At 46.3% G+C, this 21,811-nt stretch overlaps 2 protein-coding genes across 25 annotated transcripts in view; one reads left to right on the top strand and one right to left on the bottom strand.

Moving 5' to 3' along the window:
- LOC119399538 (myosin heavy chain, muscle-like) overlaps positions 1 to 21,811 on the top strand; it is a 145,764-nt gene that overhangs the window by 111,069 nt on the left and 12,884 nt on the right. The window lies entirely within an intron of this gene.
- Positions 8,376 to 21,811, bottom strand: part of LOC119399536 (17-beta-hydroxysteroid dehydrogenase type 6) — a 78,370-nt gene continuing 64,934 nt past the window's right edge. The window contains exons 2-5 of the mRNA XM_037666346.2: positions 18,546 to 18,782; positions 16,704 to 16,967; positions 11,413 to 11,545; positions 8,376 to 9,680 (exon numbers count right to left, since the gene is read on the bottom strand). Of these exons, the coding sequence (XP_037522274.2) occupies positions 9,326 to 9,680; positions 11,413 to 11,545; positions 16,704 to 16,967; positions 18,546 to 18,782 (989 nt within the window). The 3' untranslated portion in view covers positions 8,376 to 9,325. The remainder of the gene's footprint in view (positions 9,681 to 11,412; positions 11,546 to 16,703; positions 16,968 to 18,545; positions 18,783 to 21,811) is intronic.

Raw genomic sequence — 21,811 nt, 5'->3', positions numbered from 1 at the left:
CAGGAGTACCAGCACTTCATGAAGCAGAGCGTTGTCGCCTACTTTGAGGAAATCAGCGACTTCAGAACCAGTCCATTATTTGCAGAACTATCCTCCGGTCCTCACGACGACAAGCAGTGTACAGTCCAGTTAGATGTGAGCTCCAAGCTGTCGGCTCCGCAGCAAGATAGTCTTCGCTCTCTTTTGCTTTCATTCAGCGACTGCTTCGCCACTACGTCGAAAATCAAGCAGACATCCGTTACCAAGCACAGAATCTTAACCGAACCCACTGAAAGACCCACTGTATGCACGTGTCATTATGTGCACGTGACAATATGTACACATAAGATATAAAACGTAAAGCTTCTGATGTATGCCACTTAAAGGTTATCAGTCATGTAAGTGTCCTCGAGAGATGTTTTTGCGCGTTACATACATACATACATACATACATACATACATACATACATACATACATACATACATACATACATACATACATACATACATACATACATACATACATACATACATACATACATACATCATGGCGAGTCTTAGATAAACTTCTAGACTTTCTATTCTCCTCAATCCCCTCTATTCTCATAGAAGGTATGGATGGCTATTAAATGGTGCCAAATAGACTGCAACAGGTTAATCACAGGTTTTAATGCTTCATCATAACGCTGTCGATAGACGTGTCTGACTTCCAAAGAGTTCGCTGCTTCACTTTAAATAGCGCTCTTTTCATGCCTTCACGCAGGTTCCGTGAACGGGATGGGATTTAGCCAGAAGCGCCGCCGCCATCGCCGCATTTCCAAATTTCGGCCAGCATTTCCGAATAAGCCGAACCTTTTCACGGCGAGCACATTTTGCCGAAATTCATTGCAGACATCGATACAACACAAGATCGAAGCACTTCCTTGCGCTCTCCTGGAGAATAAGCGTCTCTGGCGCCTACGGTGCCTGGAGTTTACGCCCACCTAAATACAAGTGGCGCGATCTCCGGCCGTGACAGGAAGCGAGGCGTCGGTGCTCACCATAGACGGACGGCGAATCGTCGTTTTCTCGCGCCTATTGGCCCATATAAAACATTTTCAGCGTTTCACTTGTTTGATGCGTCACTGCAACTGCTTGTTTTTCTACTGATTTTCTTGCTTATTAATGGAGATCGGATGTTAGGCAAATGCCTATTTTGTTCCTTGCACTCCTGTCACGTCGTTTTGATATATGTGCATGAACTTGAGGTTAAGAAGAGTTCTTATAGTGTTTTATAGTGCCTATAAATGCTTATTTTTGGCGTCTGTGCCTCAGTGCTTACAAATGCCTATAAATGCTTATTTTCAAAATTGGCACTTATATTAACACTATTTAGCCTCAAGTATCGCTCCCGGGAGCAGTTTGAAACCGTTATTCATGTTACCGCGCAACATTCACTGCTCGGAACTATGGGGTTCAGCCTAGTCTTCCAGTTCAACCACCTCCCGGAAACAACGGCTAGCAGCCGCGAAGTGGGACACGCCGGCGAGCATTCGCCGCCACAGAGACATGGCGCGAGCGGTTAGCGAATGTGAGACCGTGGAGAGCTATCAGCGGAAAGGATGGTGAAGAGCAAAAACAAAGGAAACTGTGATGTGCACGCAGCTTTTGTATTTCTAATTTACTTTGTAAGGTGTCCACTGCATTGCGGAGCCAGAAATATTTTTGGGAGGTGGGCTTCAACCGCACATTATGTATGTACGTGCGTGCGCTTAGATGTGTGCGTGTATATATACGCAAGAAAAACGGAAAAGTTTAGGGGAGGGGGGAGTTGAACGGGAGGTGTTAATTGAACCCCCCGAAACCCCCCTCCACCCTGGCTACGCCGGTGGTTCACTGCCAGGGGAGAAACTGGCTATACACGATTAGGCCCGGCCAATAGGAGGAATTCCTCCCTTCTGGTCTTTGAGCGATCTGGCTATCTGCTCCTGCTCTGCCCATGAGTGTGTTGAATCGACAGTGGACACTTGTAGACCGTGTTCTGCGAACCATGCGTGACAAAGCACGGCCATGTTCATTGTTGGCGCTTTGTGCCATCTTAAGCTGCAACATTTCTGTTGTCTTGTCGTAGATAGAGGTCGCGCACATTTTCGTTGTAGATTATTTGCATTTATGTGAAAATTCATTGTGCTTCTATTTACGACTTTGGAAGCTTAAAACGTTGTTTTGCCTGCCTATTCTGGCGCCTAAAACGAGCTTTTTTGATGCCTAAAAATTGGGCCTCTACTTATTAAATTACCAATCGGCAGCACGTATGTTTTCATTTTTCTCGGTGCGGGCCTATTTTCGACATCTCGTGGATTTTCCCTTATTCGCTGTGCAAGAGATCGCGCTAGCTTGTGCTGTTTTCGTGTGAGCAGTCGCGGATGTTCCCAATGCTTTGTGCTCTGGAAACCCTGTCCATGAACCGTACTGAGTAGGGCGCAGACACGGAATGGTCCGCTATCACTGGCGTAGCCAGGGGTTGGGGTTGTAACCCCCTCCCCGAAATTTGTCTATTTGGCATGTCTAAAAATTTCTGGCACATCCCTGTGTGCTATCCCTTTCAGCGGCGGTAGCTACGTTTGTGTAGGCAACGTGTTTATGCTAGGTTGTCAACTTGTGGCCAAAAGAGAGCAAGATACATGCTCATTCGACGACGACGTGAGCATTCTGCATAGTCAGTATGTCTAGACTTAACCTCAGTGTGCTTCGTATGACTGTAGCCGATCACTTTGGTGAACGCACTACGATGTTCGACGGGTCGTTCAACATGCCGCGTTCCAGAACGAACGTAAAGAGTATTACTTTTCTCGAAATGAATGCAACCAAAACTAATTGCGCACACATTTGGAACCTATGATTTCATTTTTTATGTGCGAATGGGAAAGTACTCACTGCAGAATAATGAATAATTTAATCATGTGCTAATTATAATTACTGAAACTCGCACAAAACAACACATTTCGTTCCTTTATTTCTTGGAATGTAATATTGAGTTGGTTGGTTGCAAAACTTTAATGAGGTCCTGGAAGGCGCGCCTCAGCGCGCAGCGGGCGACTCCCACGTCGGGACCATCAGGCCAAGCCTGCCGGCCGCTCCACGGGCCTGCTGGACGGCCCAGAGCTGGTCAGCCAGGAGGGAGCTGTTGAGTGCCTTGCAATATTGTTATGTGAATTTGACGCAATCATAGACAGTTCATCAAATTCGTGCCTGAAAGGGCTGTACTAGCTTACAACATAAGAAAAAAAGAATTAGGGCATGCTTCGCACTAGGGGTGCCAAGCCTGAAGGAAATGCAGAGCTGGGCAGCCCTCTTCATTTCTTTTAGATGCGAAGCATTTTTTACTAGGGGTTGTGTCCGGTGGCGTCCGCGCTCCACTGCGCATGCGCGTCCCCTCTCCCTATCTCTCCTCTCCTACGCCCCCCCTCCACTCTCGCGCGCCTCATTCTCTCCTGCGGCGAATAGGCAGCAGCGACGCCCCTTGACGTGGCACGAGCGGCCGATGGCCGCCTCTGCTTCTGTGGCTCTAGACGCGGGGCGCTCGTGCTCTCCTTCCCTCGCTGAAGAATCCCACGACGACACCAATTGCATGGGCTGCAGAGAGGCAGACGCACATGATCTTGCGACTTTGCGGGAGTCGAATACATCGGACGCCGGCAGTTCCCCGCAGCGGGAGCTGGATGGAGGCTGGAAGACAGTGCTGAGTCTACGCCAGAGGAAGGCACAGGCTCGAGAACGCAAGAAAAAAAAAATTTCACCATCTCCCGCTCAAGCTAACCATCGCCCCGCTGCTTCGCATCCACATCCCTTTAGCGGGAGATGGTGTAATTTTTTATGTTTTTTTCTTTTCTTCTTCCTCGGTTTCTTTTTCTCGTCTGTGACATCAAACGCGGAACTACTATGTCGGCTGCAACAGTGACTTTTCTCTCCTTCTCTCTAACTTTCCTCCCCCCCCCCCTCCCCAGTGCAGGGTAGCCTACCGGGCCCTGTTTAACCTTCCTGCCTTCCTTTTACTCTTATCCTCTCTTCTCTATCTGCTTCTTCTATGTGTTTTTTCTGTATTTTTGTTTCTTTCTTTCTCTCTAGGAATTTCTTTGTCCTTCTCGCTCTTTCTATTTTTTCTTTCTTGCCCTTATTTCTCTCTCTCTCTCTCTCTATTTCTTGCGTCCTCTTTCTTCCTATCTCTTCGTCTTTCCCTTTATTTCTTTCTCTTTCTAACTTTCTGTCGTTTTCCCCTTTCTTTCTCTCCATTTCTGTCTTCTTTCTATTTATATGCAATCTAGCATATAAATAGAACACTAATCCTGCCGTTTTACTTGATTGTGTTATTTTTCCGCAGAGCGCGGTTTTTCAAAGCCCCGCGGAAGTTATCCGATGTAGCCACATGTCGACGATGCCGCGTGCAGGGATTTATTTCCTCGAGATAGCACGTTTCTGCGGAGTGCGGTTTGCAATACATTTCCCATACAGGCAGCACCAGTAACCCACAAGGCAACTTCGGCTTGCCAGATTTCCGCAGCACACATAGTGAAAGTGCGTCATATCGGCACGTAACGTAAGCAGGACTCTCCAGCAAGTGCCATTTTCCTGCCCGGATCGTCTCAGTGCTGGTTTGGACTTAGTTCAATATCTCGGGTGTGTTTTAACGGTCAAAATTCTTATTTGCCACTTTTCGGACTCGCTCGCCAGTTACCGCGCAAGAAGTTTTATTTTAACAGCGAAGCTGTTTGAAGGGGTACTGACACAAAAATTTTGGCCTGGCGTTTTTTTGCTGCAATGTGTTGCCGGGGACCTGTTCAGTCATGACACAGCACAATGTTTGCTGCAACGCGCGACAGGTAATTAATTACAGGCTCCTCATTGCCGACCAGTTTCAGTTTCGATTTCAAAAGCGACAAGCCTCCGGGTGCAACTATCACCACCTAGCGGGTGCAGCACTCGATCACGTCAGCACACAGAACTGTGACGCACTTCGCGCTGTTCGCGAGCAGCCGCCGAGAAATAGGCTGCTGGAGCGAGCGCGGCAAAAAAATTGCGGCTATGACGTCATCATAACTTGTTGCAGCGTGGTCACGTGAGGGAAGTAGGGGGTCAACGAGGGTCACCTTTGAGGGCGTCAATAGTGCGAGGGTGTCGATCGCTCACGCAAACTTCAAAATTCATTTAAAGTACCTTCCAAGCTATATTCGCTGTTGATATTTCGCAGATGATATACGCATGTTCACGAGAATCGTTCCCGCAGGCTATCTTGGCCGTCAAATTTTGTGTCAGTACCCTTTAAGCTGTCGGTAACTTGTGCTGCGTCGTAAAAAAAGTATCATCATCATGAACCGGCCCGCGCTTTCTTCATTCTCTTTACAGTGACGCTGTTTAAACTATCGGTAGTTTGTGCTCCATCGTGCAAAGCTCGTCAGGTGGGTATGCGCTACAGGTATTGGGAAGCACCGCTATCGTGTACAGCAGGTGCGCGTGTCAAACTAAAATGAACGCGCGAGAAGAGAGATAGCAAGAAGGAGATAGTAAATAGAGGAAAAGAAAGCGATAGGAAGACACAGGAAGAGCAAAATATAGAGAAATAAAGGTAATAAATGCATAAAAATAGAAAGACAGAAAGAAAGAAAACAACATACACAGACATGAAAAGCACATAGAAAAAACAGAGAGGAAGACAGACAGAGTGAAATAAAGAGAAAGAACGAAAGCGAGAGAAATAATAAAAAAAAACATAGAAAGACTTAGAAAGAGAGAGAAAGATATAGACAGAAACAGACACGAAAAAGAGATACAAAATACAAAGAGCAAGACAGAAAGAGAAAGAAAAAGAGAAATAACGAGAAACAAAGAAAGAGAGTGAAAGAAGCAGAGAGAGAAAAGGAAAGGGAAGAATGTGCAATAAAGCTAGAAAGAGCGAGAAAGAGAAAGAAATAGAAAGAGAGAAAGAAAGAAATTGAGAGAAACACACATAAAACCGAGATACAAGAACCACTAAAAGAAAGAAAGGGCAGAAAAATAAATAAAAGCAAGGAATTCTACCCAGCTGCGCTTTTCCTTCAGCCTTGGCACGACCAGTGCGAAGCTACCATGATTTTTTTACGAGAGGAAGGCCAGTCGTCGGCGTTCGCGTCGTACAATCTATCGTACTCCGGGCTGCCGCGGCGGGGCTCGCTACCAACCCTAATTTATTCAGGACTACTTAAGCCAAGCTCTATAAAGCCAAGACTGATTGAGTCAATACTAACTGCATCAACAAGTATTTGAGCTCACATAGTGTTTCCACATTACATTTAATAAGTGCGTTTATTGATACTAATACTGATAGACAGGCAATTCCTTCCTTTGTCAATTGGTGCTATGCACTTTAATATGCCAAAGTCCAAAAACATATTTATTGGACCATCCCAAACGAGCCACATTTCCCGCGGACAGGAAAGTGCGATAACTTTCCAGTGTTAAAGCTGGTCGGAGTCCGTGAACAGATGTTTTTCGCTCTCGCCTACAGTGTTTCAAAAAAATGGCATTTGTTGCTATTTTTATTCCTGCTTCTGGTCGCAACTGCAATTCTCATTCAAACTTTCGCGAGTTCTTTATAAAATTGTATGACTGACGGTGAAAGTGATAGTGTTTACTATGCTGATCACGCTAAATTTCCCTTCTTTTATTTTAGGCAAAACATATACTCGAATAATTTTGGTAAGGCTTGAATAGTCTGCCCATCCGCTACTTTTTCGACACAGTTTGCTTCTACGCTACGCTCCAACAAGCTGTGGAAATGAGCAATCGCTCCCTGTGTACATACTGTATACCATGCACCAGCTGGAAGACACGTGTTTATTGAAGCACATAAATCATTTGACCGATAGTTCTAAAGATAAACATCACTTGTGCCATCTACTGTTCCAATCGCACGTCTCAGCCTCCGCTTTGTGCGTCGTTGTCGATTGTCAAGGTTGGGCTTTATGACTATGTGCACATGAAGTGGTGCTTTCCAAATCGCCATGAACTGCCGTTCAGGCCAAACACATGACTTCGGCAGCTTTATATTTCTTCGCTGTGAATTCTTGTAAACGGAACAAAATCAACCAGGTGCGAACTGACGCTCATTGAGTGAAAATAAAATACGTAAGCTTGGCCATAATGACTTGGATGTGAGGCATGTTCACTACAATCACTACAAAGTGATTGTTTCTCCGAAGACGTTCACTACAATGTGATTGTTGCATCGTCGTCAAAATCATACATATATATGTCGCAAATTAATCAGGAAAACTGGGAACATAAACGCTATTCGCTACATATTCTTTCAGTACACATCGAGTATGCAGCCTTCGTTCTTGGCATCAAGTTGCTCTTACTGGTTCTGCATACAAATCAATATGAAACAACGTATCACAAATATCGACGAAGGTGTTTATTATCATCTTCCCAAGTCCTCGATCTGAAGAATAAAACAGAAGGACACATATTACAGTAAAAGGACACTTATTGCACTGTTGATCTTCAGCGAAGCATTGTACAGCATAAACTATGAAGTTGTAGAAAAGGCACCGTGAAAACTGTCGAAAAACTCAGCCGATAGGAAAAGAATCAAAGATTCTCATTCTCCTCCAGCTGTACCTCCTCATGAACATTCTGGACATAGGTCGGCATGTGTTACTTGATATGGTATATTTATACTGTGTCTATACAGATTATTCAAGAATTTGCGTGAATGTAAAGGAATCATTAGATTCTGTAGCAAACCCTCATCGGCCCTTCAGCTATAATCCAAAAGACAATGCATGACAGCTCTTGCCTTTTGTCATCAATGGCAGGTTCAAGGCACTGGAAAGATAGCTAGAAACACGTCACCTTAACTAAGGTACGCCGTTTAAATTTCACTCAGAGACAGAGACCAGTACATGACAATACTTCGTGGGACACAAAACTGTACACGGAATACATGTGAAGAACAGCGAAATTCCGCATTCATCGAATGGAGCATAACATAAACAGAGATCGTCGCGGCTAAACTTAGTGAGTAAAAATATTATTATGAATGTCAATACTGGAGGTCCTCTCGACCGTAGGTACATTTAAATGGGATATGCATTGTTAAGTCGATGAGAGCCATTCGACCATTTCATAAGGAAAGCCCTATGACGTCGCGCAGTAAATTCTATAGTAAAGGAATAAACCAATGGCACTACATGCTTCAGGCACGTAGGCAAGGGGGGCCCGGGGGGGCCGGGCCCCCCCCCCCCCGAAATTCGTCCAGCTTTCTATATTTCCAGGCAACTTTTTTTTCTTTTTGCCATGGAAAGGCTTTCTTTCGAAGAATTAGGCCTTGCCACCCCCCCCCCCCCCGAAAAAAAATCCTGGCTACGTGCCTGACATGCTTAGTGCTATTAGTTTCTGAATTATCGCATTGTATGCACTTGAAACAATATACCCGGCATTAGATCACGATAGCTTACCCTGTCGACCTAGGAGTAACCACACATCCGTACGGTCGCCTACGAATTTACTGCACGCGTACGCTGACATACAGCTACTATCGGACGCATGAAATACAGTAGTTATCCCCATTCTTTATTACTACACGCCATTTAATTTTCACCGCTGTGAAGGAAGCCCTTACCGTAGTCCACTACCCGCACAATTAGTTCAACACAACATAACGCTCCCTTTTGTCACTTGAAGCGAAGACGAGAGATACACCTGATTTTGTGCCTTCACATACCAGAGACCACTGTCGCAGAAGACAGATCACCTCAGTTTGTCAAAGGATGTTTAGAACACAAAGAATACTTTTAAATGCAACAGCTGAAGTTTCGGAAATCTCTACTTGTGCACTTGATTTTCTTACCACGCTATTAAACTCGACGATGCCCCGTAGAAAGCTCACATTCATGATTGCCGTCCGTATGCGCACCTAACATGTCACGACGATACCCATAGTTTATAACTTATCTATTCAAGAACTGCTAAGCGACGCTGCTTTTCTGCAGACAACAGTCATCATTACAAGGTTTGCAGTTCATCATCTTCGGCAGGACGGGTACAAGAGATCGAGGCGCAATACACCTCAGAGGCTGAAGGCAAGGATTCATAGTAGCGCAAGCTTCGTCAAAATGCTATTTAGTTCATCTGAAATGCAGGAACTTATTGCCACTTGTGACGATTCAAAAACAGCAACGCGTACTGCGCTTTTCTGCTTATAAAAAGGTCGCTTCGGTCGAAAAGTGGAGCTCGCGCGCATACGACGTGTCCATCCTTTTCTCATTACACAACGTTTTGAGCTTGCACAAACATTATTCCGGCAGGTGCACTCAAACAACGGCTGCCTTCAGCCTCGCGCGATGCCTCTGTTGCCTGGAAGTGTGGACGCTGGCGGCTGTGTGTCCCGTATGAGAAAGGCGTCCTGCACGACGGGAGGCGCAATTTCAAGCAGGCGGAACTGGAATGCCCTCAGAAGGCCGTCCGGACGGTACGCAAAGCGCGGCCTCTGTGCCAGTACCGCGGTCTCCATGGCGTCCACCACTTCGTGGATTTCGGTGCGCGACTTGAGCAGCTCCCGCCGCAGGTACTGGCGGCTCAGCTCGTAGTAACCTTGGCCGTAGTCCCGCCGGACTTCCTCGCTGGTCTCCTGCCATAGCTTGTCCATGGCCGGCAGAAGGATACCGTCAGCCGTGAGGTTTGTGCTGTGGTTGTGGGAAGATGAACAAAGGCTATGAATCGCATGAAGTTGTGCTATAAAAACAATTAAAGGGATACTGAACAACAATAGAAAGCACCTCCACCAGCACCTCCACTACTCTGCAAGACAGCAGCACAGTTGTGGTCTCGACGACGTTTATTCGACAGAGTACCTGACCAACCCTTCGAACGAAGAGGACGCTCCCAATGATGATTGCTATATACAGGTGAAGAAGATGAAGGACGAATGCTGTGAATATCGAGCCCACAAATGTGACGAAAACGTCGAAATTCTACTCGGAAGACGCGACTGTCCCGATACACAGTTTATTTCGCATATTTTTGAACAAACCATTGGCTCTGTTTTTGGAGGATTGTCAGCGCGCGGCGGCTGCATGCCAGTGCAAGCCGTGACGTCAGAGTCACCGCGGCGGATGCAGCGTGTACGTTTTTTTCCGTACTGCTAGTTCCCTTTCTTCATTTCTACTTTACATCCCACTCTCCCCCTTCCACAAAGGTGTTAAGACATGCCCGACTCTTAGGGGCTTTACCTCACCCGGGAGCATACCCGCAGCCGGTGCCGTTCGTAGTGGTTCTAGGAAGCGTAGTGGGAGCTGAGCAGGTTGAGAGAGGCACGCGATGGCTCCCCGATGCACGCCCGTTTACGGTGACGTTAACGTCACCTCATCTAGTTCACGAGACGGTGGCTAGGCGCGGCATGCAGTTCGTTGAAAACTCAATAAATTTATTACTTCCCTCTAGTTTCTGTCTGAAATGAATTGTGTCTGTGCCCAACCTTTCAGTTTCGCGGATAATATCGGCGGCAAGATTTTTTTCACTATCTGTTTAAGGAATAAGCGGAGTCGGAGTTGTAATAAACGGAGTCGTAATAAACATGAATCCAAACTGAACAGCGATAGCATCACTCCTTTACATCTTTTCTAACAGACATAGGCTCTCACGCAAAACCGCGACTGGACACGCATAGATGCGTCCATGCCTCCACGCACCTGCACGAATAAAGACGATTTAACAGATGCATTCAAAGCCTTTTAATCAATACACTTTAAATTCTGGTCCGAACTGTCACGTAAGCACTGCGATGATGACGGCCCACAACGACTATTCTTAAATCTTGATCTTCTTGGCATCAGTGGACGTTTACATGGCACATCACCAGAACTATAAATTTAGATTCTTATTGCCCTGCGACGCTTCTTACATGATGCCAGGCCCATAGCCAGGGGGGGGGGGCTTCCCCGAAAGTTTTATGATACATGCTGTTTTACCGAAAATAAATAACGGAAATAGGCGTTTTTCTCATATAGTCAAGGCTTTCAGCAAGTGCCCCTCCCCCCCCCCCCGCCGAAAAAAATTCCTGGCTACGGGCCTGTATGATGCCGTGCACTTCGCACAGCAGAGAAATGAAATTAGGATGTGTGTGCGCGTGAATTTGGGCGGTAGTGAGAGATGGGTCGAAAACACTGTGTGATTTCTCTTAGTGGGTCTGGTAGTGGAACACGACCACAGTGAAATGTACCGTCATGACGCAGAACCAACTGTCTCATAATCGGCGGCCATATTCTTCAAAAATACGCAGCACTGCGAGATCGTATTTTTTTAATTATCACTGGCAAAACGTGTTCCCATTCGTAATTTATTGTTTGCGTTTCGCTGGCTGATGGCTGTACTACTGGTAAATTAAAAAAAAAACATAAAAATTGGACTTATACTTACGCGTACATGTTGGGCTCGATGGACACAACGCGGACGCCGAACTTCTTCATCTCCCTTCGGAGGCCGTCGGCGAAGAAGCGAGCCGCGCACTTGGACATAGAATAGGCCACCGAGAAGGGAATGGAGAAGTATCCTGCGTACGCACAAAACCATTCAGTCAAGCTCGACGACAGTTATGCATTTTTCCAACATGTGAACTTGACCTATGAAGCGTTTATATGTTAAAATAAAACGCATTAAAGAACCGTAGGAAACCCTGATGCAAGTCTTAGGGGTCCGAGAGTGGCACTGACTCCGGTTCTTGTGTAGACTTGGGCAACCATGTGACAACACCGGATGTTCGCGATCCTTTAGCGTAGCGAGCCCCACCCAGTAAGTTTTTCAGATGTAATTGCTGTTTATATCAATTTCTACCAAATATATGGTTCTAATTTTACCTTATGGTATATCTTAATGTTCGCTGTCTCATATGCACCCTTAGCTTAACCCACGCAAGGAAAATTGGATGCGCGCAAACAAGGCAAGGACGCAGAAGACACAGGCACAGCTCTTGTCCAGTTTGCGCGTTTCCTTGTTTTCCTTAAGAGTATGAACCAACTCGCCCAGTGAAAAGCTTTATTGAACCACATTGGCTTAACCCATTCCATGGCGTTAGTGTGCCCTCGTGCGTCTCTCAGGTTAACTGTGTTCTGCGCGCTGCCGAAGCCACTGGGATAGATGCACGATCTTGCCCGTCAGCTGCCGCGAAGTGCCCAACCCGATGGGTCTCTGAGATATAGCTGCTGTTTACATTAATTAGCATAGGCGTGCGCACAAGGGGGCGGGGGGGCGCCCCCCTTCGCCCTAACAATCTAACGGAGGCGCCAATTCCGCCCAATACCTCTACTCAGTAAGACCTTTCACGCCAATTTTTAGTGCGCAAGGTTATGGCTGTGCATTCTTTTTGACGATAATGGCGACACCTGATAGTGCATGCAACTTGTTTATTTCCAACCTTTACCCCCGGAAAGTCGGGGACCTTTGGCAGGCTGTCGTGAGAAGCACGTCATCGCTTCATATTCATTTTCGCATCCATGGCGGAGCTTTTTCCTATCGGGGCTCTACAAACGGGGGGCGGGGAAGGCGCTGCAATGAGACTTAGCCCCTCCCTAATGAAGAACCCTGCGCACGCCGATGTTAATGTGTATTAATTATGAGACTCTAATTTTAACTTATGACATACCTTAATGACCGCTCCACCATATACAACCCTTAGCTTAACCCATACAGTTTCATATTATAATACCTAGAGGAGAATCCGGCGCTAGTGTCTATGCGGGTTCATTGAGCGGCGCTTCAACCACCATGGGAATGATGGGAAGTACAGGCTTCGTATCTGCTTCGGATGGATAAGGTTCTTGAGATTCGCGACGCTTGTTTGCCGAGTGTAAAACGAAGTGATATGAAGTTATTTTTAATGAAAACTTGCTTGATTGTTTTGTACGTAAAACTGATTGCAAAAGGCTTGCGTGACAATGATACGGAAATGAAACCTGGACAAATTCAGCCAGCTGGGTATGCACTGCTTTGCAATTGTGTTCTAGATGTGGCATCCCGATGCAATAAATTATTTTTTATAACGCTAGAACAAGCACGCTTGTTTTTCGCTCGAAAGTACGCATTATCTATTTATGGAAATAACAGTACTGCATTGAGTGAGAAAGAACGTATCACCTGCTGCGATGTCAGGTGCGTCTGTCCAAGTGGTCTGCCCCCAACGCATCTCTCGTTTTGTTGTGAAGTCAAGTCAGAGGAGCGTGAGTCTACATAGCTTCGCCGTCGTTTTGCAGCCGCTTTGAACGAGTTTTGGCAAGACGTGCTTATCAAACAAACGTGAACTCTATGCAATTTCCTGCACTGGCATGGGACGCGACATCAATGCGCAGCGGTGAGTGCACGATGTTTTGCTAAAACTGTCAAATACAACCTGTAAAGCTGCAACGTCACCGCAAACCAAGAGATCTAGCGCTCTCCAACATCTTTGAAACACAAGGGCACTGCTTGAGCGCTTTCCAACGCACCGCACTACCAACGCCTGGCGAAGAACGAAACTGAAACTCTAGGAAAAGATCCGTAGACAGTTCGCTAGCTAACGCAATCCAATCCGGAGCCTGTATTTCCCATCATTCTCATGGTGGCTGAACGATCGCAGCGCCAGTTTCCTCTCGAGGTTATTGTATGAAGCTCTATGGCTTAACCCGTTCCACCCCTTTTATATACGTTTTATTTGTATCATGGTTCGCGGACAACTCGCACCGGCGCTTAACATGGTGGTCTGGAAGACAGCAAAGAGTGTCATTCAGGGCTCGCGCCCCTACAATGTTTGAAAGAAGGAGCACTGACTATTTTTTTCGAGTCCCTTTTCTTCTTTCCAGCTGCTTTCCGAATACGAACATAGCCTTCGCAAAACACGCACGAGCGCCCTTTTCAAAACGCCAGTTTTATGAAACTTCCATTGTTGGATCAGTTATTGCGGTATAATAAAAGCGAAGTAATGTGAAATGAGACCGCCACATGAAAGGGTGACTCTTGTGGGTTATGGCGCCATAAAGGCCGAACCATATAGAGCGTTTTTGCCGGCGTTTTCCCGGCGTTTCGTACGCCGGCGTCCCTCGACGTCGACACTACCGGTGACGGTGGCTGAAACGTCCACCTCTGGACGGTCCAGACATCACGGGCGGTAGCGTCGACGCGGAAGCAGTTCGATGGACGCAGAACCAATCAGCGTGCGGCTGGCAGCGACTTCCGCTACGTAACGGCGTCGTCGCTGCTGCCAAAATGGCTGCCGCCCGCCTCGAATCTAATAAGTCGTCGCCGTGCGCTGTGTGGCCCTTAAAGGGACGGCAACTGATTTTTCTCGACCCAGTTTTTTACGGTGCGACAGGAAGCTCACCCTTCGTAGCGTTTGTAGCTGCAGTGGTTTTATCTGAAAAGCACGTAGTTATTTTATAAGCAGTATTTTTCGATCTGAAAGGCTCCAAACACGCATGGAGGCTTGCTCCAGCAACGCTGAGAATTGATAGCGATGCCGCTAGCCCTTGTGAAAGCTGTCGTTGTTCTCCTTTCGCAGGAGCTACTGTAACTTTGCTTCACCACCTTTATTCTGAGCTTTCCAACCATTTTTGAAAATAGCAAACTGTTACAATGAGATATGTGGCTTTATACACCTTCCCGGTATCTGTACAGCGTTGTGTGCGCTTGCGCCCAAGGTTGCCTGCGCCTGTGTCATGGATGGCTTGTCCCGGCGTCGTTACTCTCTCGATGCACGAGCCAAGCCAAGTAATCGAAAACGTAACTGCGCATATGCGCGTTCACACCGAGTAGCAGCGCGCGTCATTTCTGAGACGAAGTGTAGGTAGCAAAACTATGCCGCTCGAAAATCTTAGCGACCTGGAAACTGCGTGCACGGTTGCATGAGAACGCTGAAAAGTTGCTCAAGACGCGCTGACGAGCATGGGATCATTACGTCACGCGAAGGCAGCGCCACTTTAATGCATACTACTAACGCAGGCCTGTATGTAAATTATTATGGAGTAATACCTTTTAATATAAAGAAACGAACAATATTTCAATACTAACAAAAAAATCGTCGACCGCGTACAGCAATCAACGGTCACGTGGCCGTCTTCATCGGATCATGCATGTTTTTGCCGCCAGAGGCGCCACAGGTCATTTTTCGCGACTTTCAGTTAAGAAATAAAAATATAAATCCATCTCTCACGAAAAAAACAGGGTTGGTTTGAGTCAGTGCAACGGACAATCTTTACATCAGTGGAGTCAACTCATTTCATATTCTGGGCAGTTGTCGGTCCCTTTAAGTTCTCAACTGATGCTTGTATTTGACTTAGTTTGTTCCCTAGAAGCTTCGACAGCAAAGCGCTCGTGATATCTTTGAACTCTTTCCGAGAGCCGCACTCAAGTTCATCGGTAGGCTTAGCAGGAATGAGTGTATTGGTCGAATACGTGGCCTCAAAGATGTGCGGCAGCTTCAAGCTCAGAGGCCATATATTACGAGTTTGTGGTTCTTCTTAATGCCAATAGCTGGCGCTACAGGTCAAATAAAAAAATATTAACTTTTCGGCGGCACTGTGACTCGTTTTTTGCACCACAGAACTGCAAATGAGACATAAATGCTATAATCAGGAATATATCTTGTTGGTCCATTGACGGAAACTGTACACTGCTTTACGAGGTGACAGGTTCATTCCCTCTGGTCACACTGTGCGACGCTGAGTTAACGCTCCTCATATGATTTGCCGCCCTCTCTGACGGCGTTGATGCGACGACGCCGAGGGACGCAACGTCAGAAAACGCCAGCCAAAACGCTCTATATGGTTCGGCCTTAAGACGTACGCGCCAATGAGACCACCAGCATGTTAAACGAGTCCACTGTTAAAGGGAACAATTGCGTGCAGGGCATGTTTGCATTCGCTTTCTTGTAAAAAACATGGTGGCTTAAATTTGCATAAAACTATTGGTGGTTGACAGTTCTGCCTGTTTTCGACATTCTTGTGCAGTGCATGAACAATGTTTCCGTGTTCACTTGTTGTTATCAGCAAAATGAAAGGTGCTCATTGGAGTGTTCCTTTTAACAGTGGACCGTACTGTACACTGATATATTCGGGCATTGTTGAATATGTTACTAGATGTTACCCTTGTATGCTGACCTTCAGTTAACTTTCATTTACTTAAAAACACCTCGTTATGGGAATTGCATGAGGGGTGGTGTTTATAAATGGGAATTTTTATTTTATTTACAGGCCGGATGCGTTCAAAGACCACACTCTTAATATTCAACTTTGAGCAAACGTTCATGAACAGGCGATTTGGCAATGTGACAAAACAGTCCTTTCTATCCAGTCGACGATAGGCAAAGTAAACATGCAGAGAAGGTCGTAGTGTGGCTGCGTCAACTGGCTACTCGCAAGTCATGTCTTGTATTGTACATTTGATGCAGGAGGAAGCGAGATGCCCGAAAAACTTAAAAAAAAAAGAATTAGCGAATCAATGCGACGTTACAGTGATAGCTTGTTTAAACAGGAGCACACCTATAGCGGCGATACACTGGTGTCTGATATTATAAAGAGTTGCGTTAGGGTAAACTACAAGTACTATTACAATCACAGAACCAAACAAATAAAAGTAAAAAATAGCGCTCGCCAGCGCGACATTTCAGAACCTACGTGAAATGGCGTCGCTAATTCGTCAGGATTTTCCAAACAATGACAAGTGCCCACGCGGGCAATACTCACCCCACAGGCTGGTAGTGATGACTACACGTCCTCCCTTGGCCCTGCGCACCATGGGAAGGAAGGCGCGCACGGTTCGCGCCACGCCCACCGCATTCACCTCAAGCATGCGGCGCATGGGTTCCAGCGAGCCCCACTCCAGCTCAGTGGCCCAGATGACACCAGCGTTAGCTACCAAAGCCCACAGCTGGGGAACCTCGGCTACGCTGCCGTCCTGGTCACCGTTAGGGAGATCTCCGTTCTGGTCGACATCTTTCTGCGTACGCCCTGCATATATTTACCGCACGTGTACCAATTACGCAAATAGCTTTTCTCCCTACAAGACACTGCGCAAAGACGAGGGCCTGTTATTAAAGAGGGAGATTATGCACTCGAAAACATACTTCGGGCGCACACTTCATGGAATGAAAGAAAAATAATTCTGTATTGCTACCTGCTTGAACTTTGCTATGCTATATTTTATGCAAAGTCTGATCGTTTTAACCGTTTTTAGGGTTCCAATAAAATAAGAACTATGTGCAACAATATCAGACAGTACATTGAACACAAGAAAATGGTACTACCATTTAATGCATTTAAATCTAAGCACATGGACGTTTCTGCATATCTATAGAAATTGAAACCTGCCAGATAGACAATATAGTGGATTTCTGTTCTGTTTTACGAAATAATTTGTTACCCACGTCCTACGTCAAATCTCCAACTTTAGAACAATCTTTCGAACTGATCTTCGCCACACCTTTTCATACTCGCTAATCATCAGCTTCCGCAGGGGTCGAGTAACCAAGGTTCTAAAACAAAGCACCTTTACACCTGACGATGTTTATAGTCGTTGTAAAGAGACTCGCATAATAAAGAATAGCAGGCGCGAATCACGATATGATTATGGGGTACGCAGTAGCAATGCAAGCTCTGGACAATATTTCGCCACCTAGTGTTTTTTAAGTGTTCCTTCATCATGCCGTGCAGAAGTGTTCTACATCTGGCCCCTGTCGGAATGCTGTGCAATATGTCGCTTCCAGTCAGGGGCTCGCCTTTTTCAGCCTATGTATACTGACTATACAAAAAATGACAGCTGGGCTAGTTGGTAACAGTTCTTGAACATCTTTAAAACAGCAGAAATCACGACGCGGACAAGAGGAGATTGAAGGACACACCACAGCGCGCAGCTCACGAATAAAGTTTATTTGATACCACAAACACACTTACACATAGGCGTGCGCAGGGTTCCCCACCAGGGGAAGCAAAGGTTCATCACAGCGCCCGCCCACCCTAATAAGTCAATGTATGGGGCAGATTTTGCGCCCCCCCCCCACCTCTTAGGTGAGTGGGGGGGGGGGGGCGGCCGCCCCCCTGCCCTCTCTGTGCTCACACCTATGCACTTACATACTGACAACCTGTCACCCATGTTACCACTTCACACATGACGTCAGAAGGCAACCATTCTGAATCCTAAAAAAAACCCAAAAAGCCTGAAAATTCCAGGCGCTTCCACGTGAACAACTGCATAAAAGAACCATAGCTCAAGACCATAGAACCACGCTAAGGACTATAGCAGCTCTTTATATGGCTCATCAGGTGGAAGTGCTTGGCATTTTTGTGATTTTGTTGGTTTTCTTAGGATCCAAAATGGTTGCCTTCTAACGTCATGTGTAAAGTGGTCACATGGGTGACAGGTTGTCAATTGATAAGTGTGCTTGTAGTATCGAATAATATTGAGTTACGAGTTCAGCGCTGTGGCGTGTCCTTCAATCCACTCTTGTGCCTTCATTTACGCTGTCTTAAAAATGTTCAAGACATATTGACTGTTCGCAGAACGGCTTCGCTAAATCTTGCGTAGCTCACCTTCGCCAGCTAGAATCTTCTTGACCTGGTTCACGGCATCTTCCACCTGGCTGTCGCTCGTGACGTCCATGGGTGCTATCACGTGCACGCTTCCTTTCCCCTCTTCCGTCGGCGTGGCGGCAAGCGCTTGGAGCTTGGTGGCACCAAGGCTGTCCGGCAGGAGGCAGCCGGCGAAGACGCGCATTCCACGAGCGTGCAGCCGCATAGCCAATTCCAAGCCAAAGCCGCTGTCGCAGCCTGTGAGGTGAAAGTAAAACAAACTTGAATCTACGACGCGCAAGTGAACGTGAAAAAACTAAAGCGATGAGAAATAGTTGATCGGGGAATCTCGCTGGATCCAACGTTCCGACAAGTGGACTCGTCTTCTTCACAGAAGCAACCTTAATAAAGCCAAATTGCTGCCTTGAAGAAGACAAGTCTACTAGCCGAAACTTTGTAGCCTGTTCAAAGATTTCTGATCCCTTTAATCTTCCATCTACCCCTGAACTTATGCCTTCTTTGGGCAAGAGTAAAGAGTTGTACGTATCCGCCACTCTGCACTTAAAATAGGACAAACCCACCGGGTGTGACTAATACTCGAAGCAAGCGCTCTTTAAATTTTAGAGACATTACCGAGCACTATCTCCATAATAGGCCACGTGACAGCGTCCACCATTCAACGCGTTCTGGTCGACGCTTGCTCGCTTGTTCACAGCCCCACATAGGCTGCAAGCATTGCTTAGAGAACTAGAGGCTCGGGCACCACGGTGAGCGGTGACCTTTCGGTCGGCACAACACTTTGGTAAAAGATGACGTAAGGTACAGACTATTCTTATTCCTACTTTCCCCCTGAAGGAAGTACGTTTTTCCAGATTTGGCTTCCAAGACACATTGCCAGAACCTTTCTGCGCAAGACCGAAATATTACAGCAAGGACAGCACTTTACTCTTTAGACTGAAGGAAGTAGCCTAGATGAAGTTTAAACAAACTTACACGCACTTTCTAAGAGAAACAGGTTAAGCATATACATATAGGGTGGAACTGAAGAATATATGGCGACCCTACTTCGGTAGAACCGACGGTGCCTAGCGCCAAAAGCCTGACGCCACGTCTTCTAGTCATCGACGCGCTGTCAAAAAGAGTGTGAACCTGCGCATCGTTACACGACATGCTTCAAAGGTGTCGCGCATGCAGGGCACGTGCAACCGCGTCGGGATTATTCAACGCAGCTAGGCAGACCATGCTATTCTTTTTGTTTCGTTTTCACAGGGAAGCTATTAAGCATGGAGTTGCGCCGTCAACCGAGGACAGAAAACTATCATCATCATGTACCGGCACGCGTTCTCTTCGTCCTCTTCTTCCTTTTCGTCTTCTTCAACTTGTATCTTGCCAAGAACACGTGCGCCGATTAGTCCGGCGTGGGATGCGATAACTCTTATGGGCGAGAGAGCGAGTACAGAAAAATAAAAAAAAAAACTGTGAAAGAGAGAATAGAAACAAAGAGAAATTCTTGGCGAAAAAAGGTTTCTTGGCGAGGCGGGATTCGAACCCGCATACCCGCGATCCGAAGGCGAGCGTCGTAACCACTTGGCTATCCAGGCACACTAGCAGAGAATAGCATAGCCTTGTACAGGACAGTATAGCAAGGGGGTGAGAAAGGGAAGTCTCGAGGGTAAGGAGGACATGTGACGATAAGTAAAAGGATAATAAAAGAGAGAAATATAGTGAATGAAAACAAGAGAGAGAGAAAGACAAGAAAGAGAAAATAGAAAGAGCGAGAAAGAGAATCAAATAGAAAAAGACAAAGAAATAATTATAAATAAACAGACAAAACAGAACAAAAGGAAGAAAGGAAGAGAAAATAAAGCGAAACAAAGAAGGCCACCCAGATATCCTGATATTTCATGCACTTCCTTCCAGCTTGGCCCCACTAGTGCGTAGCTGACTTATTTTTTTATTTACACATTTTTTTTTTACTGCGCTCCTTTCGTGTGGTGGCCGCAAGGAGATTCCGGCGAGACGAAGTAAGCGCAATGTAAAAATAAAGCGGCAATCGAACTTAACGCCAGAATAAAGGAACTGAAATTCGCCTTTTTACGTCTCCTCAATTACGGCACATCTGTTCTCAGGCAATGGGTACGCGTGTCAGTCATTATCGCACAGTCCATTTCAACGTCCTCTTCACGCTTTCAGCCCTTACTGCTGAGAGGCAGACGGTTTAAGTGCAAAAGCGCTGGCTGAGGCTCGCATAATCATCCCTGAAATAATCAGGATTCGTGGTCCAGCGAAACGCGGTTGGCATGAGCAATCGTTCGGCGGCGAAGGAGTCAGTCAGGAACCCGGACTCGGAGAGCAAAGGTCGTGTTGACGTCTGTTCTGCCTCTGCGTCATTTCTGAGAGCTCCGATTGTCCACTGGCTCCGAAGTTTTGCCCTGAGTCCACAATGTATAGCCCATTTTATTCTTTCCATATGAACTACAAACTTATTGCGAGACTAACGTAGTGACTTGATATGTTACGCAAAATATGCAATGTACAAAAATATCTGTTCTCGCCGGCAGCTACGAGTCACTAATCACTATTGCCAGGGAGATCGCTTGGCTGCTATTTCCTGCACAGTTCGGAACGGGGCTATTCCAAAGCACATTCGTTTTGCGTGCTCATGTTATTGCGCTCTTTAGTATCGACAAGTGACTTCAACCTGTGATTTGGCATGTTTTGCGACATCGCCTTACAGATGTGTGGTGTGAACTGAGCTCGACAGGTAGCTTCCGCCAAATAGTGGGAGACTAATGAGCCTTCTACCGAATAATAAAAGGCTAATTTTCTTAACGGCATGCAGAGTGATATAACTTATTTTTTACATAAGCATGCATAAGCAGTGGGTACACGTTATTTCCAGATGACGAGTTTTCGAAGTTGCTGTAACATCGCGTGCAGACGGGCGAATTATGCTCGGAGCGACAATTTTCAACCTTTCAAAGGAGGATAAAGGGGAAAATGCAGCAGCAACAGATTTTTGTACATTTATTGTCTAGAAATCAAGGTCTGCTGTAAACAATTGTCAAACGCACCTGCTACACCCCCCCCCCCCCCGCCCCCCAGCCCAAAAACAACAAGCGGGAATGGTCAATATTAATAATAAAAACTGCCGCAGTTTAACGTCCCAAAACCAGATATGATTATGACAGACGCCGTAGTGGAGGGCTCCAGAAATATCGGCCACCTGGGTTTGCTTAGCGTGCACCTAAATTTAAGCAGACGGGCCTCTAGCATTTTTGCCTCTA

The sequence above is a fragment of the Rhipicephalus sanguineus genome, chromosome 7, assembly GCF_013339695.2.
Source record: "Rhipicephalus sanguineus isolate Rsan-2018 chromosome 7, BIME_Rsan_1.4, whole genome shotgun sequence".
In the NCBI taxonomy this organism is placed as follows: Eukaryota; Metazoa; Arthropoda; class Arachnida; order Ixodida; family Ixodidae; genus Rhipicephalus; species Rhipicephalus sanguineus.
Note: the sequence above shows the minus strand (reverse complement) of the source record. Positions and strands in the feature narration are given on the sequence as shown.